This window comes from Thermobia domestica, chromosome 1 (genome assembly GCF_964235325.1).
Source record: "Thermobia domestica chromosome 1, izTheDome1.hap1.1, whole genome shotgun sequence".
NCBI classification, from domain to species: domain Eukaryota; kingdom Metazoa; phylum Arthropoda; class Insecta; order Zygentoma; family Lepismatidae; genus Thermobia; species Thermobia domestica.
The window spans coordinates 31,488,207-31,506,021 of record NC_137454.1 but is presented as its reverse complement, the minus strand read 5'-3'; the positions used below and the strand labels follow the sequence as shown (position 1 = coordinate 31,506,021).

Here is a 17,815-nt window from a genome sequence, read left to right as displayed (position 1 = left end):
AAGTTCCAGGTGATGTGCTGGCCCCACACCTCGCCGGATCAGAACCCAATCGACCACATCTGCGATGTAATTGAACGTGCCGTCAGAGCGGCATCGCCCCATCCCCGGAATTTACGGGAATTAGGTGACCTGCGTGTGTACATGTGGTGCCAACTCTGTGCAGCGACCTGCCGAGGATCATTGCGTCCATGCGGTATCTAAGTAAAATATTACTAAACCGCTCGGATAGAACGTTTTACGGTGTTTTCTCAGGTTAAATATTAAATACAAGATTTGAATTTCAACTAAACAAATATAACAAATTTTTATTGGTAAACCAAAAATGGAAACATATGTAAAAATAACTTCTCAAACATGAAATAAATCGTTCAAACAAATGTAGATTAACTATCAGGAAATTTAGACTATCCGCGATTGAGTCGAAACAGTGATTAAAGAAAATATTAACAAAATAGCATGTTATCAGAATTTTCAATACTTCCAAATAAATGTTCATCATTAGTCAGCATGCCAAAATATAGAAAATGAAGAAATACATACCAAAAGTCTTCTTCAAGTAACATCTATGAGTCCAATTCAATTCAGATACGATTATGTCAAAAAGGATATTTGCACAATTTTCGTTTCTAATTTCGAATATAACAAAACTTATCTTTCTTTCACTTTTCATTTTCTAATAACAAATCACTATGCACTTTTGACTTTTCATTCAACACTAAATAATATGAATTAATAAAAAATAACATGCTTCTATTAAAGAAAATGCCTACAAACGAAAAAGTAGGTATTTCTAGTCTTACCTGTTAGTTACAACTGAAGAGGGGAGGGTTGCTGCACAACCACGAAATTTCGTAGAGGGCAGCACCTACCACTGATCAGTCGTAAGACAGGGTAGCCAGCTCGCAAACCTCTAGGATAGTTTCCTATCCAAGAAGTTTACTTCTGCTGAGACTTTTTTTTTCTGAACAAATAAATTTAATCACACAACAATGCCAAGACGCGTCGCCGTTGTTATCCGTGCCAAAAGTGGACATAATGACAATTAGGTTAGTAGTCATAATGTTCTGGCTGATGTGTGCGTATATTTTAACTCGTATATTTTGTCTCGTCTCGAATTCGAATCGAATCGAAACAGAAACTGTCGAGTCGAGACAACATTTCCTCGAGACGAGTCGAGACAGGTTTAAATCTCGACTCGACTCGACTCTTGCGCATCCCTAATGAACACAGTATATAAACTACAGATAGTTGTTACCGTTTACCTTTAGTACATTATATAATATGAACACAGTATATAAATTACAGACAGTTGTAACTGTTTACCTTTGGGACATAACTTAGTAATATGAAAACAGTATAGAAATTACAGACAATTGTTACTGTTTACCTTTAGGACAGGGCGTATTTAACAAGTTTTACCGCCAACCCACATAAAGGATACAATCATTAACAGGCCGTAACTTTATTTAGATTGAGGCATTAATATTTTCTATATGTGTAAGCGCAAGTTAGTTGGACAAACTATATATATATATATATATATATATATATATATATATATATATATATATATATATATATATATATATATATATATATATATATATATATATATATATATAAACAGGGCCGGATCTAGGATTTTCTGAGGGGGGTGCACCAACAACTAACTACCAGTACATTTGAATTGCATTGGAATTTTTTAAATGCCTTTAGGCATCTGTGCTGTGAATAAGGAAATGTCCTGGAAACACTAAGTGTCTGTTCTCGGTGAACCCTTTTCTTTCAAATTTTAGAAAATTGACTTTAAACTAACCATTTTGCAAAACTTTCCTTTGTTCTAAGCCCAAATGGAAACATGACAGCAGAAACTTTCGGAAAGTGTTGCTATTTTCACTGCTAGCTTCTCACTTTAGGTATTGTATATTTACAACGAAGGGGGGAGGAGTGCATGTGCACCTTTGCAACCCCCCTAAATCCGATCCTGTATAGAAATTATATCGGGTGTTGCAAAATAAGTGTTACAACTCTTGGGAGGTGATTCCTGACGCTGAGAGAACAAAAAAAGTTCTCTTGAACTTTCGGCTATCGGACATAGTTTCGGATCTACAAGATGTCGAAAGCATGGGAAAATAACTTTCGGACGCCAATAGTTCGAGAACTATCCAACGTAAAGAGGGCGGGTAGAAAATTCACTGAAGAAGTTATACCTGCTGTATTGAATTTTGCATGTTTCACAATCCTACCATGCACGCGCAAGGGATTCCCCAAAGGAGCGTAGGGAGTCCCGGGTAATCTGCCATATGAAAATTGGTCTAAATGGATATGAATTGATAGGGTTTCTACCAGGTAACAATAATTCGTTTGTATTAAGTCGATATCTGGAACAAATACAAATGGCGGACACCTTCATGCGCGTTGTGTGTGGTTGCATAATCGCCAGGTACGGATGAAAGCCAACAGTGACGTTCTGACAAGTAAACCTTACGTTTGGGTGAATCGAGTTGCTGACTGAGACACATATGAGAAAGTAGTACTAAATGTGGTCAGTATTTCAGTGAAGTTTTAGGTGCGAAGCTCCAGGGGTTTAGGAGATACAGCTACCAGAACATCACATGGAAGTACAGAATAGTCTTCATACAGTTGGAGGTAAAAGCTCTGTAAGACCTCTTGTAACGACAAAAGGTGAATAACAAATATATGGGTATATATTAGGACTAGGGGGAAGTCATATAGTAAGGGTATACCTGACGGCGGCCATCTTGAAATCTGCCATTTTGAATTAAGGTTAAGTTTTTAAAATAGGAATAGGGTCATGTGATACATGATTTAAGGCGCAAATTTAATCTGAAGAACAATGATCACGTTAATTTTGAGTTACGCACAATTGGTAAAAAGTTACAGGGAAATTAAATATTGTTGCAGCATATTAGTCCTTTACCCCACCTTGTAAATTTTGTTTTAATGATAATAATTAAATAAAAAGCAGGTGGATAAATATTAGGTCTATGGTAAGAGTTGTCTTGATGGCGGCCATGTTCAAATCTGCCATTTTGAAGCAGACAAAAGTTTTAAACAAAACGCATAACAGTGATACCTTATTAATAGCAAATTTTACCATAAATTCAACGGTATAACCATTTTTGCATTATCATTAACCATCATTTGTTATCGCATAAACAAGTTGCTAATTTAAGGAAAAATGACCAAAGGGGAATTGAGTCATAATTGAACTTGGGTCTTTCTTCCAGAAAAGTCCTCAATTAGTACAATCAATATTAGTTCAGAAAAGAGTGCATAACTTGCACAAATGCTCTGCTTACAGTGAGCACACCTGACAAAGGCAATCGAGTTACACATGACACATCTGTCGTTAACAATTCCGTCAAAGCAGTAGTCGTAAGGAGCGATGCATTTAATTTTGTGGTGGTTAATGATAAACCAAAAATGGTTATATCGTTGTAGTTATGGTAAAATTTGCTATTAATAAGGTATCACTGTTATGCGTTTCGTTTAAAACTTTTGTCTGCTTCAAAATGGCGGATTTGAACATGGCTGCCATCAAGGCAACTCTTACCATAGACCTAATATTTATCCACCTGCTTTTTATTTAATTATTATCATTAAAACAAAATTTACAAGGTGGAGTAAAGGACTAATACATATGCTGCAACAATATTTAATTTCCCTGTAACTTTTTACCAATTGTGCGTAACTCAAAATTAACGTGACCATTGCTCTTCTGATTAAATTTGCGCCTTAAATCATGTATCACATGACCCTATTCCTGTTTTAAGAACTTAACCTTAATTCAAAATGGCGGATTTCAAGATGGCCGCCGTCAGGTATACCCTTACTATATGACTTCCCCCTAGTCCTAATATATACCCATATCTTTGTTATTCACCTTTTGTCGTTACAAGAGGTCTTACAGAGCTTTTACCTCCAACTGTATGAAGACTATTCTGTACTTCCATGTGATGTTCTGGTAGCTGTATCTCCTAAACCCCTGGAGCTTCGCACCTACAACTTCACTGAAATACTGACCACATTTAGTACTACTTTCTCATATGTGTCTCAGTCAGCAACTCGATTCACCCAAACGTAAGGTTTACTTGTGAGTATTAAATGTAGCGAATTTGTACTCAAATGCTCTAGAAAGACATCTGGAGTGTCGATAGAGAACAACAGATGAAGCAGGGTGATTCACATTTGTGGAAACACTTAACGAAAAATGCCCAGAAATCACTCATACTCAGTAAACGTGAGTTCAAAGCGTCGGAAATGTAAGGAATAGCATCAAGAACATGAAAGCCATTGCCAATTTACCAATATTATTCCCTCAAACCGATGCAATATGATGTGCACGGTTGCATACCAATAAGGACGCAACAACTGAGGATGTGTCATTGTGTGTGTTGATATCGACATGTAACTAATGGACAAATTTCAACATGTCCCACTACTGCTGGGACACCATCCCACGTGCGAAAAATAGGAAAATAACTACTAGGGTCTTCAATCTGAGGCCGTGGGCTCCCAGTAGGATTGGAAACTGCGACCACGCTAGCGAAAGCGAACGCTCTAGCCCTGAGGCTTCGAGAGATCCTTACTTTCTCTGTATTCATTTCTTTGAGGAATACCCACATTGTTTTGCTAGCGCTCTTGTACAGCCTCCCGACATGCTTGTGTGTTTCATTTTGTTATTCCTACTGCACAGTTGTAAACAATCAGAGCTTCCTATTTCTCATGTCGTTTTATTTTCCATATGTATGGTGTTCCAGCAGAAGTGTTACATGTGCTAAATTGGTTCTTTTTCGTTTTTGTCTTGGCATGTGCACTGTGTGTAAGATACGACTTTCTGGAGATATTTTCCTATATTTCGAGTACGTCATATGTCCCAGAAGACGTGGGACATGATACAAGTTTGTTATTTTCACGCTCCATCAGAATTTGAACCATGGATTAAGAGAGTTCTTTTCATGTGTATCGACTGTGGAATAATGTCCCAAACAAAGAGGGACATTGATACAATGGTGTTCTAGTTACGTTCTACCAAAAGGTGCACCAGATGTAATAGCATAATGTACAAGGTTATTTTCCTAGTTTTCGCACTTGGGACGGTGTCCCAGCAGAAGTGGAACAAGTTAACATTTTTTTATTAGCTACAAGTTGATATGAACACACACATTGGCCACATTTCAGTATCGATCATGCGATCCCACTAGTGACATTCATTTAGTTTGCCCAGTTTCTTTGTGAGTCCCCTTGCACAATTTCAACTTGGCCTCAGTTGTTGCATCCTTATTGGTATGTAACCGTGCACATCATATTGCATCGGTTTGAGGGAATATTTTGGTGAATGGGCAATGGCTTTCATGTTCTTGATGCTATTCCTTACATTTCCGACGCTTTGAACTCACGTTTACTGAGTATGAGTGATTTCTGGGCATTTTTCGTTAAGTGTTTCCACAAATGTGAATCACCCTGCTTCATCTGTTGTTCTCTACCGACACTCCAGATGTCTTTCTAGAGCATTTGAGTACAAATTCGCTACATTTAATACTCAGAACGTCACTGTTGGCCTTCATCCGTACCTGGCGATTATGCAACCACACACAACGGGCATGAAGGTGTCCGCCATTTTGTATTTGTTCCAGATATCGACTTAATACAAACGAATTATTGTTACCTGGTAGAAACCCTATCAATTCATATCCATTTAGACCAATTTTCATATGGCAGATTACCCGGGACTCCCTACGTTCCTTTGGGGAATCCCTTGCGCGTGCATGGTAGGATTGTGAAACATGCAAAATTCAATACAGCAGGTATAATTTCTTCAGTGAATTTTTAACCCGCTCTCTTTACGTTGGATAGTTTCCGAACTATTGGCGTCCGAAAGTTATTTTCCCATGCTTTCGGCATCTTGTAGATCCGAAACTATGTCCGATAGCCGAAAGTTCAAGAGAACTGTTTTTCTTCTCTCAGTGTCAGGAATCACCTCCCAAGAGTTGTAACACTTATTTTGCAACACCCGATATATATATATATAGAAAATTCTGTGTATATAGAAATTTGAGGTTTGTCGATATGACTTTCTTTAAGAGTCACCACTAAGTTAAGGTTAGTTTAAAGGGACAAGTTTTGCCGATAGGTGTCAGTGCAGTCTTCGTATCCTTCTCATGTATTTTTTTACCTTTCAAGAAAATTCACGATTTCTCTTACAAATTTCAGCCTGCAGACTTCAAATTTTTAGAGATGGAAGTTCATAACCTACCGAAGGCAACAATCCGTTTAGAATTTTCTTCATTGTTGAAATGACATGATTGTTGAAATGAATATTTGAATCTTTAACGACATAACTGTTTCAACAATGAAGGAAATTCTAAATAAAAAATCGGCACGGACTATTGCCTTCGATAGGTTATGAACTTCCTTCTCTAAAAATTTGAAGTCTGTAGGTTCAAATTTGTAAGAGAAATTGTAAATTTTCGTGAAAGGTAAAAAATACATGAGTGAGATACGAAGACTGTAGTGACATTTATTGGCAAAACTTGTCCCTTTACACCACCCTTAAACAACAACAACAACAAAAAAGAGGAAATCATAATTTTGGGCTATATCTCATTAATCATAACGCATACTTGCTTAATAAGAGTATGCTTGGGTCAGGGGCGGATCCAGGGGGCGATCGCCCCCCCCCTTAAGAGGGAACTTTCTTATTTTATATATATAAATAAAACCCATCCCAAAGTTTAGAGCCCTTAAAAGTAGCAGTATGACAACCCACCGCCCCCCCCCCCTAGAAGTCGGTCCTGGATCCGCTCCTGACTTGAGTATTCGTTTCATCTTAATATATAGGATGGTTGATGTATATACAACATCAATTTTTAGCTATACAAAAGTTAGATTTTGTCGAGTTTTTCGAAAATTACGTATGAGGATTTGTACTCATCCACATAATTTTGTTCAGCCTAATGTGATCTATTAGTTTGTATATATATTATCTGTAGACACTTTCACTGTTAAATGTTAATAATATTGTATAATAGATCTATGTATTAAGTAAGAGTTTTCATAGGATTTATTCTTTATTTTCTTTCTTCTAGAACTAAGAGGAGGGCCTTTGGAAGATGATGTCTATAGGCTGGAGCAATTCCACTGTCACTGGGGCTGTGATAGCAGACAGGGCTCTGAGCACACAGTCGATGGGCGTTCTTATGCTGCTGAAGTACGTAATCAGTCATTGTTTTACTTTTTTCTTTACTTAAGTAACTATGGGAACCGCGCTCCTAATATTTTCTGTTTTACTTGTTTTTTTTTTTTTTTTTTTGACGTAACTAACTATAATAGTCGCGTTAACAATATTTTTCGTTTTACTTTTTTTTTTTTTTTTACGTAAGTAACTATAATAGTCACGCTTACAATATTTCGTGCTTTTCTTGTTTCTCTAGGTAAGTAAGTATAGTAACCGCGCTCAAAAGTATTTCCTGTTGAAAAGCACTGATAACATGAGATAAGCCACGAGACGCGAGTTTAGGCTGCCTTGTCTTAAAATGGCGTCGTGAAATGTCGTCACATGTCAAAAAAACATATCTGTTTCTGTTGGAGGAGCTTTGTTTCATGGGAAACCTTAATTAAGTAGTCATTTCCAATTGAATGCTCTCTGACGTCAAAGTCCGTTGCTTCCCTTTTCAGAAAACCACTCGGAAAGAATAAGGATGAGGCAGAAAATCTGGTGTATAAAGAACAACGGTGACAGGTAAACAAAAACGTCGATGAGTTTACAGACATAGTACTTGTATACTGCCATCAGTTGTTCATTCTATAGGCTCTACCTTGTTCACGCGCCACCTTAATTCTGCCTGTTTTCTATGTTTTTCATCAGATGGTAAACGTGTGTTTTTACGTCATACATCAGTGACTTAGAAACGAGTGGTTTACCGCAAGAGTGGTGAGGACTCTGTTCAGCAAAAGTGTCCACTTCTACCTAACCTCACTCAACTTCACCCTCACAACATCAATCTGACCTCATGCTCACACATGTTACCATTTCGACATCACGCACACTCAACCTCAATTTCACACGTCCTTTTGACAACACGTTAATTACATTCAGTGTTAAAAAAAATTCAGGTTCCCAGAACCAATTGTTAAGATTCTCTCGCCACCTCTAATTCTAGTCCTTTACAACAAAAATAATTATCCAGTGCTATTTTTAAACATCTATATAATGTATAGGCTTATACATATATTCCTTTACAGCAGTGCTATTCAACCGGAGATACGCGTAGCCCTAGGGGTACGCAAAGATGGGGGTACGTAATCCTAAAATAAGTATATTTCCAATATTCGACCAAGAATCGAGGAGCTGGCGTGATGGAAACAAGTTCAGTCATCTCATTAACAGGTTAGTTCTGAAGTTAGTTTTAGTTTTTGGATTGTTAACATTGTCCTCAGTGAGCGAATTGTCAGAGAGGATGAGGGGAAAATCCCCCTTATTAGAACTGGATGTCTCCCATGTTTGAAATTTTCCATGTTAATTTTCCATTTCTGCACTTTATCCCCCTGTAAATAGGCTTTTGGTTGGCACACTGATTGTTCTTTTGTTGTGTCTCCATTTGTCCCCCTTTTTAAACAACAGAACAGATATATTAAGTTTAATAAGTTAATTTCGATTTAATTTCTTTTAAACAGCTTCAGGAGTACACAATTGGATAGCGAACTGTGTCTAGGGGTACGCGAGAAAAAAAGGTTGAATAGCGCTGCTTTACAGTTTTAAAAGAGACAATGTAGATATGGCACTTAATTTTTCTAAAGCATTTTATCAGTGGAAATATAATTCTGCCGATTTGCAAACGCAGTTCGCTTCTGTGTCATGTGTTTACTTTTCTATCAGAAACGGAACTTTTTACTTATGCTGACAAAAAAGGAATCTCTCTCTCTCTCTCTCTCTCTCTCTATATATATATATATATATATATATATATATATATATATATATATATATATGAACTGGAATCTCTTGGCATCATTACGAGTCGATGTTCGCAAAATTACTGTATACTAAATAAACAGAAAAAGCAAAGGTGCTCTGAGTGAGAAATTATCATCAAGCTTAAATACCAATAATAATAATAATAATAATAATAATAATAATAATAATAATAATAATAATAATAATAATAATAATAATAATAATAATAATAATACAAAATATGAAGAAAATAATACGAATTGATATGAATAATAGGTATGTCATCTTTTAAAGACATGATGAATGCTATTAGTGAAATACTTTGTAAGAAGCAAAAAATCTTCGCTTTGGGGTTATTAATGAAAGACTGTTGATTCTTCTCTTAAAAATCAATGAATGTATATTACAGTTCTCACAAGATATTGTTCCTTAAAACAGTTTCCTTATTTAGGCTTTCGTAGCATTAAGGAATAGAACAGAGGAATATATATGGAAAAATTAAAATGAAGAAGTTGGATGAGGGACAAAGATTAAGAGCTAGGATATTAATTATACAAAAACTGATTAATTATGGTTTTATTACCGAGATATTCACACCCACTCGTCAGTTAATATTATTCCTATATGAACATACTCTAGCTTCTTAAAATACCAAGCTTGCAGTAACAACATTTAAAGTTTTACCAATGCGACTTGCCTCAAGAGCCGCCACTGAAATCATTCAAGAAGCAAGACCCTTGAGACAGGTCATTCATTTAAATGTTAAACTCATGACGTAATCATTTTCTTGTGTTGGAAAAAGGTTTTTTTTTTTTTAATTTTTACTTTTAATATGACGATCCTGAAACTATGAGTTGTTCTTTCTTTGTAATGGTGAAGACCCCTATTAGATCTAATTCCTTGGTTGATTGATTGATTTATATCCCTTGTCAGTAGCGGTATGACGAGATCTACAGTTTAATATGAAATGTGAACAATAGTAGTGCGTTCAATGGCCCTGCCATCAATCGAACTCAGGACCTCGCACATCAAAGGCATGTGTGCTAACCACTAACCAGGAAGAAGTCTAATATTGTAATTGCTCGGATCTTGGGAGGGGAAGAAGGAAGAAGAAGGAATTCGTTTGACTTGAACCCATTCATTCGTTACATCACTGGTAAAATTGACAAACACGTTGCTTTTTTTTTAATTAACAATTTTCACTAAATACACTTTTTTCTAGTCATAATTGGTTTCGAGTCAACTACCATTTTTTAGTTTAACGTCTCTCGTTTATGCTCTGAGGCTAATACAGATGGTGATGGATAGTAATGGACGAAATCGTAGATTGGAGAAAGTGGGAGGAAACACGAGAATCCCAAGGAAACCCACGCATACTGTGTTTGTCTATCACAAAGCCAATTTAGCGAGAGATAGGGTCGAAGCAGGTTCCTGAACAAACCAGAGATGAGTGTCTTACAACCGAGTTATTGTGGCCCCGAATCAGCTGAAAGTAGAAAGACTGTATTAAAATTATAGTTAATATTGCATGTGAGAGTACCTCAATATTTCCATCTAAGGATGCGCACGAGACAAGTCGAGACAGGATTTTCCTGACAAAATTCGAGTCGAGACACGGCTCTTCTAATAGAGAAATATACATTTTTCAAGTCGAGACATCACTTTTACAGCACATTTTCGAGACTAGACAGCCACAAATCTTGTCTCGTGCGCATCCCTATTTCCATCCACATAGAAGGAGAAACTATTTTCTATGATATGATTCACTTTTCTACGAAAGTAACTTGAAGTGAGGAATACGTGACTTTTCAACGCCTACACACAGAGAGAAACTTTCAACAGACACCAACTTCCCGAATATTTCAACCTGAAGAGAGATAAAGTCATCTCTTGAGATTGATTGAAGCCACCGGGAGAAGACAAGATCAAACAGAAGACGTTGATCGTAATTAAATTTTCTCTCTCATCGTCATCACTAGGAAGTTTGGGAGCGAAACATTTGATTTCAGTGGAAAAGATCGGGACCCATAACTAACTTTCTTCGTCCCAGATTCCAGAGCTTCCATAGAAAGCCTGGAAATCAATACGAGTTCCCTGTGTCCTAGTATTCGAGACCAACCCTCTCCACACAGGGAGGGTGAAGGTTGGAGGAAGTTGAGAGGTCCAGAGGCATTGTTTGCCTGACGGCTGTAGGCGAGATGAGAGAAGGGTAGATCAAACTTCCAGCCGTCAGGAAAGAAAGGCGGAAAAAATACAAGTGAAAAACGAATTTCTCTGGAGAAAAGTCTGGAATTCGATTACCGCCGACAGATGCAAAGGCCTTTGCTCCCTACACATGAAGTGTCGAATTCGGAAGGAAAATACGAAAAAAAAGAAAAAAGAAAGACAGAAAATTCTTCGGCGCGAAAATAAAACATAGGGTATAAAGAGAAAATTGCTCTTAAAAATATTCCCTAAGAATATGTGTGAACTTTCCATCCTGCATATTAAAGACAAAAAATACAAAATACGAAAAAGAAAGTTTATCAAAGATAGTGAATATTAAATTACTTCTTTACTTTTTCTAATGTTACAGGGATTTTGTTCATTTTTGAACAGCTTGCTATTTCTTGTATATGATGTGACCCAGGTTTGATTCCAGGTAAGAATACATACACTAGAATTGCTTAGCGTCGGTACTGATAAAAGGGAAATACAATTCCAAATCCCAAAGAAAATGTTTTAGATATCGATATAATTTCGTCGTCTTATGTAGAAACAGCTTGAAACTTTTAAGGAATCATGTCTTGTACAAGTTACTTCTAAGATTCAGAGAAAAACCTATTAGAAAAACTAACTTATTTTGAGTTTTTCATTTTAAGTTTTTTTTTTTAAATCTTCAGAAAAGGGAACAAGAAACAAAGATTTGATAATTTGTTTAATTTTTAATTAATTTCAGTCTACATCCAATAATAAACTTTAATTTGTAATGGTATAGTTTAATACATACGGTACGCTTACAATTTGTTATCCGAGCGGTACATGTAATGAAGATATTGGCATAATTAATAACAGTTTATTAAATAGAATGTAGTTGTTTCCTCCGAAGCGTCGACTTCTCTGCAAATTACGTGCACACTAATGATCTCATCTGTTGGCATCAGATAGGAGGCAATGCAATTATCGACAACTATTAGCCTTACTGTGAACTATGAGGAGCGTAACTGATGTGTTATGCTTTTATTAAGGCAGAATATATCTATTTGTAGTTTAAGGTGAGATCGGGAACTACATTAGCTCTCTCTGGTAGTATAGTGGCTAGCGCGCAATTTCAAATTTCAATAAGAGAAAGTAGGACATTGAAGTGCAACAACGCTCATTTTGTATAAATTAACAATTTTAAAGTCACACAATAGTACAAAATGGATTGGGTCTCTGGTTCGATCCAAGTAAGCTTTGTGTACACTGAGAAAAAAAATTGTAGGTGGCGTACTTAAAAAGATAGGTTACATGCGTAATTCCTGTAGTTTTTGGACTTAACGTACAGCAGACGTATAACTGAAAACGCATGTTTTATAATACTTTCTGTATAAGTGTTCCATTTATACGTACTTTCTGTATGAAACAATGTAAGCGCTCAGGATCTCACATACAAATGGACGTATATAACATATAGCTGACGAAGGTAACATAAGTATATGCATGTGATATACGGAAAATTGTTAGATGTCAGACATCCTGCAACGGCATGATGTAACATCTAAGGACAGTGCCTATGTAGCATACGGATAACGTATGCTCCGTACTGATTTCTGTAGTAAGCAAGAGGATACCGTATATTTGTACAACATACCGCTGTCCGGAGAACGGATTTTTCTCTGTGTATATGCGTAACTTGAGGAAAACCAGCCCTCCTAGGATATCATTATATCACAGATAAGGATCTTTGAACTCTCATAAAAGAGGGATCATGGCTTCCATTTGCAAAATAATCTTAGTTACACTAATGATTTTGTGGTGGGCAAACACGTGGTACGTAAGTTTTTTCGGGATTTTCCTCCAAGTTTCTTTATTCCATCATTTCATTCATTATTATCATCACCGTGTCCTTTAATTTCGGTGAATAATCATGAGACATTATTAACCAAAAAAAAAAAAAAAAAAACTGAGAATGTGAAATAAAAGTCTTTATTCTGTAGTTGGAGTAAAGGAGTGCTACATAATGAGTACTACAACAAAACATAAATGTAGTGTTTTGTAGTGAATAAATAAACGTCAAAAGATCGAGACAATATGCTGTGTTCACAATAAAGGATAGGCCTAATCCCAATTAATCGGGACGTATGGGCTCCCTAAACCGAACACTGACCTGATCCTAAATTAAAGAATTATGGAGTTCAACTAAAATATTGTTTGCTTTGTGTTACGAAGATGCCTTTATAATTCATCCAGCATATTAGCATCAGGGAAGGATTTAATGATGGTACCTTCTGGCAGAATTAAAATGCTATTTTTTTTAATATTTTTTTTTTATCTAATCTAAGAATTTTTACGAGTACCATATACGTTACTGTTACCAGAAACAAAGAACACTGTATATAATCTGCTATAGGTAATGTTTTTCATATATGTACCTAAATAAACAAAGGGTAGAGTGCTGTTTCAGTGGTAGGGACCTCTGGTGCGTGGGGTCCCAGGTTCCACTAGTTTTTCCATCATCTTTCTCTTGCCTTAATTATCTATCTCCCTTAGTCTAAAGGACATAACGTGGGACGTTAAACTAAAATATTTCATAAATAAATAATTTATTCCAGCAAAATAAAAACTATCATCTGTATCACCCTGATGGGCTATACCACATACTTTGTAACGCCATAGTAATTAGTTTTTCTCTATTTTCTCGAAACCTACGCATGAGAATAATCTTTAGACAATATTTATTTAAAGAGAAATTAAAGTTTAAATATTAATGATAATTTCAAGCTTTATCTCGTTAACTATGCCGTGTACTCTCTCATCTTGCTTTCATCATAATGAAAAGGTTAATTCACACATAATCTGCCGTTTCCATGCCGTGCCCCGACAAGCCGCCTTGAAGAGAAATCATTCCGGTCGTGGCTCATTGACTGCTATCCTTCGGCTTTCTTCGGAACATACGAAGTGACACGAAGTTTCTCCCTTGCAATCCATCTTGAGAAATGGTTAAGAAAGTTGCAGTGGCACGGCAAAGCATGGCATGTGTGGCCACGAAGCATAGGAGGGGAACTAAGGATGTTATAAAATAGAGGATCTTCCCATATGTATGTACCTTCATCCTATTAACTCAATGAAGCCAAAAAACAATCGAGCATCGGTACGTGTACTCTCGTTCATTGGCTACTCTCGTTTCCGCCATGAATGTTCGCTTAAAATATTGCAATCTTATTGACCGGAGCGGGTGGAGTAGGAGTGGCAAAACTGTGACGCATGGCTTTACGATTTTGTTGTATAGACAGATCCTCTATTTTATAACACCCTTGAGGGGAACGGTATGGGCACGGCACTCTATGTGTGAATCAGTTATAACGAGGACATTTAGTGTCTGTTTCACTTCCCTAGGTGGCGTGATTCTTGAATAACACTAATTTTTAGGTTTACAAAAGAAAAATAGTTTTTCTCGAAAACTACGCATGAGGTAAGGGCGCCCATGTTCTGGTTTCCAAGGGGGGGGGGGCAAGTATAAGCGACATTTTAAATATAGTTTCAAATTTTGCTGTAACTATTCTAAAAATTCAATTGAGTTTTCGATATTCCGAAGTACAATTTCTTCAAGGGGGCGAGCGCCCCACCTTGCCCCCCTAATGAGTGCCATCGGCATGATGTTTTATTATATACATATTCAGGCGCATAATATCTATCGATTGTTCCAGTTAAACGTTAATAAGATTGTAGAATTTGCATAAAGAAAAGTAAAGAGATTTGCTCTAATAATGAGAAAATTTAAAGAAATATAATTAAAAAAATATTAGAACCGAAGTTTACGCTTGCATTAGATTGCTATATCGTGCATCGTAATCTCTTAGAATACCATAATTACCAGGAACAGAGTTAGCAACTCTGATTTGGCCATAATAATGACGGTTTTCAATTTGGGGAACAACTTTATGCTTTCTCCGCTATAGAGTGCTTGGGGCTTGCAAATGGAGAAAATAATTAAATAGAATACTCCATTATAATAACGACAGATTTCGCTTTGAAAAGGATGTAATGGTAAACACAATTTCGTTTTCTTTTTCTTTTTTCTATAAAGTTTATTATTCCTTAAACTACTGGAATGAACAGCAGAGTTGGATATCAATTGAAATTTTCCTCCTTTTTTCTTTTCCTTTTTCTTTTCTTTTTTCATCTCTCGTTTTTTGCTGAAAGATAATACGATTATACAAGAAAGAAACGAAAAGAGATCACAAAAGCCATTTTGTGCTTTGAAACAATTCTTCTATAATAATTGCAGTTATACGAGTGTAGGGAGAAAATATTTTATTTCGCCGATGTCTATAATATAATACTGCTCCACATAATGAACCTCATTTGATCATCGTTGCAATCTACGAATCAAACCTAGGTTTATTGTATTTCCTATTAAACAAATTTCATTTCACAGTATATAAACTACGATAGACTTTCAAACATGCGCGCTGACTACGTCGGTGCTCCGAGGCTCCAGCACCCATACAAATGATCTTGTGGGTGTGACGCATTCACAAGATTTTTAGTTTGGACCCGAGATTGAACCCGTTTCTCTTGCGTTTAAGTCAGAAGTATTACCGACTGAGCTAGGGCAGCCTAAATTTATCCTTATAGTACCGGTATATTTTATTTTATCACAGCACAGGACTTTATGGCAGTGTTCATAAAAGATTTTAACTAAAAAATAAATCAATCAATTATCGAGATTTTCTGGAAACGTATAGGCTAACACGTCGCGCCATTGATATGCACCCACATAAACTTTGAAAAATCGGCGCCATTGCTTCCAAACCATGCGAATACAGTACAGAAACTGGAAGCATACATCTACAACTTCTAGTTGCAATAGACGAATAAGATCAAAGGTATGATTTGTTCCTCGGATGCTGAATTCATGTCAAAAAGCTACTCCCCGTTATCTTTTACTGTTATTGCTCTATTGAAATCAATGGTTCTATTACGTTAAAAGTTGAAGTAAATTTCTTCAACTTTCGGCTTTAGTAGGAAGATGCGAGTGAAGATGGTTTCAAAAAGAACGACTTGCCACTATCTAATGGTGGATCTAGCCCGGGTCCCGGAGACCTAGGTTCCTCCACTTGTTTGAGTAACAAAACTAATTGAATCTATGGTTCAAACCCTGTCCCACCAAGTAAACCTTGTGGTGCACAAACGCCGTGTGCGTGGGTTTGCCCGGGGTTCTCCCGTTTCCTTCTACCTTCTTCATTCCACCATTTCATTCATTTCTCATCATCACCGTTTCCTCTAGCCTAGCCGGCATAACCGTGGGACGTAAAACTCAAAAATTTCATTTCATTTCAAAACTAATTGAAACTATTATTTAAGCAGTTTTGAAAGTTTATAGTAAGCTAGCCTTTTATTTTTTACTGGAAAATTTTTGAAACATTAGAAACAGTTTTAGTTACAGTTTTTTTTTTCTGTTATACAATCTACAAAACAATACTTGAGGACTGAGGTCCACAATGTCAATACCCAACCTGCCATAATATCCATTGGAAACTATAAACTCATGATATACCTATCATAGTCTGGTTTTGGCTGCTCACCCGCCAGTTTTTACCTTTTAGATTCTCCACTGATTACCGGTATCTGTTTCCTCTGTGACGCTGAAATCGAAAATGGTTTAATTTCTACCACTTTTAGTTTTAATATAAGGTCAACGTAGTACGGAATCTGTTTTTGGGACACTAGTTCGATTTAAAAAAAATCGCTTTTAGCTATCTCATCGCTTTTTGCTCATTGAAGAGAACAATATTAAAAACCGGAAGTGCTAGTAAATTTCTACTTCTCCTGATTTTAGTAGAGAGATGTGAGTGAAGGTGATATCTTTTCTTTTGGCACTGAAAACTGATTGCTGCTACCTATTACCGTATTTGTTCTGCTATCAATATTGAAACCAGAAATATTTTTTTTTCCTATCACCACTACCGGTTTTAATAGAGGTTAAACGGGTAAGATAGAACCTATTCATGGGACTATTTTACCGTTTTTGCTCTGGTACCTCTCGACAGACAGACATAAACCATTATATATAAGACTCGACACTAATGCGTTGCCACGAGAGGAGACAGTATTCTTTGCGACGAGACACGAGACGAGACGAGACATCTCTTGAAATGTCTCGTCTCGTGTCTCGAAAACGCAAACACAGTTTTTGAATTTGTTTAAAAAATTATTAACTCGGAATAAATTATTTGCCTTCGAAATGTATGCAAGCGTTTATTATTTCAAATGAGGACTAACCTACAAAGAACAGGAAACACCTAACGTTACTGTTCTAAAATGATTCTTACAAACAGCTTTCATTTCCATTTTTCAATCGATTCAAGTTTAATTATTTTGTAATAGTGCTCCAGATTGAAGTACAATGTTAAATCATTCATCGAGATCAGTGTTTCAGAAGATTTCATTCCGGGAGCTGGTGGGGAAATCTATGCATAAAAATCGTCCTGTTATATGAGTACAAGTGCTCTTCATAAATAGGGAAAGCTTGTCTTTTGACTGTACCGGAGGTATTGACAAAAATTCCTGTCGTACTAATTCATTACTGGTTCAGTCGAAACTAAGCAGTCGTTGTCGGAAAATAGTGTGTTGTGCTCTGTTAACCAAAGC

The 17,815-nt window shown here is 36.4% G+C and overlaps 1 protein-coding gene across 1 annotated transcript in view; it reads left to right on the top strand.

Moving 5' to 3' along the window:
* The window catches only part of LOC145678417 (carbonic anhydrase 2-like), a 121,570-nt gene that overhangs the window by 71,797 nt on the left and 31,958 nt on the right, over positions 1 to 17,815 (top strand). The window contains exon 2 of the mRNA XM_081748565.1: positions 7,113 to 7,234. Coding sequence (XP_081604691.1) covers positions 7,113 to 7,234 — 122 coding nt within the window. The remainder of the gene's footprint in view (positions 1 to 7,112; positions 7,235 to 17,815) is intronic.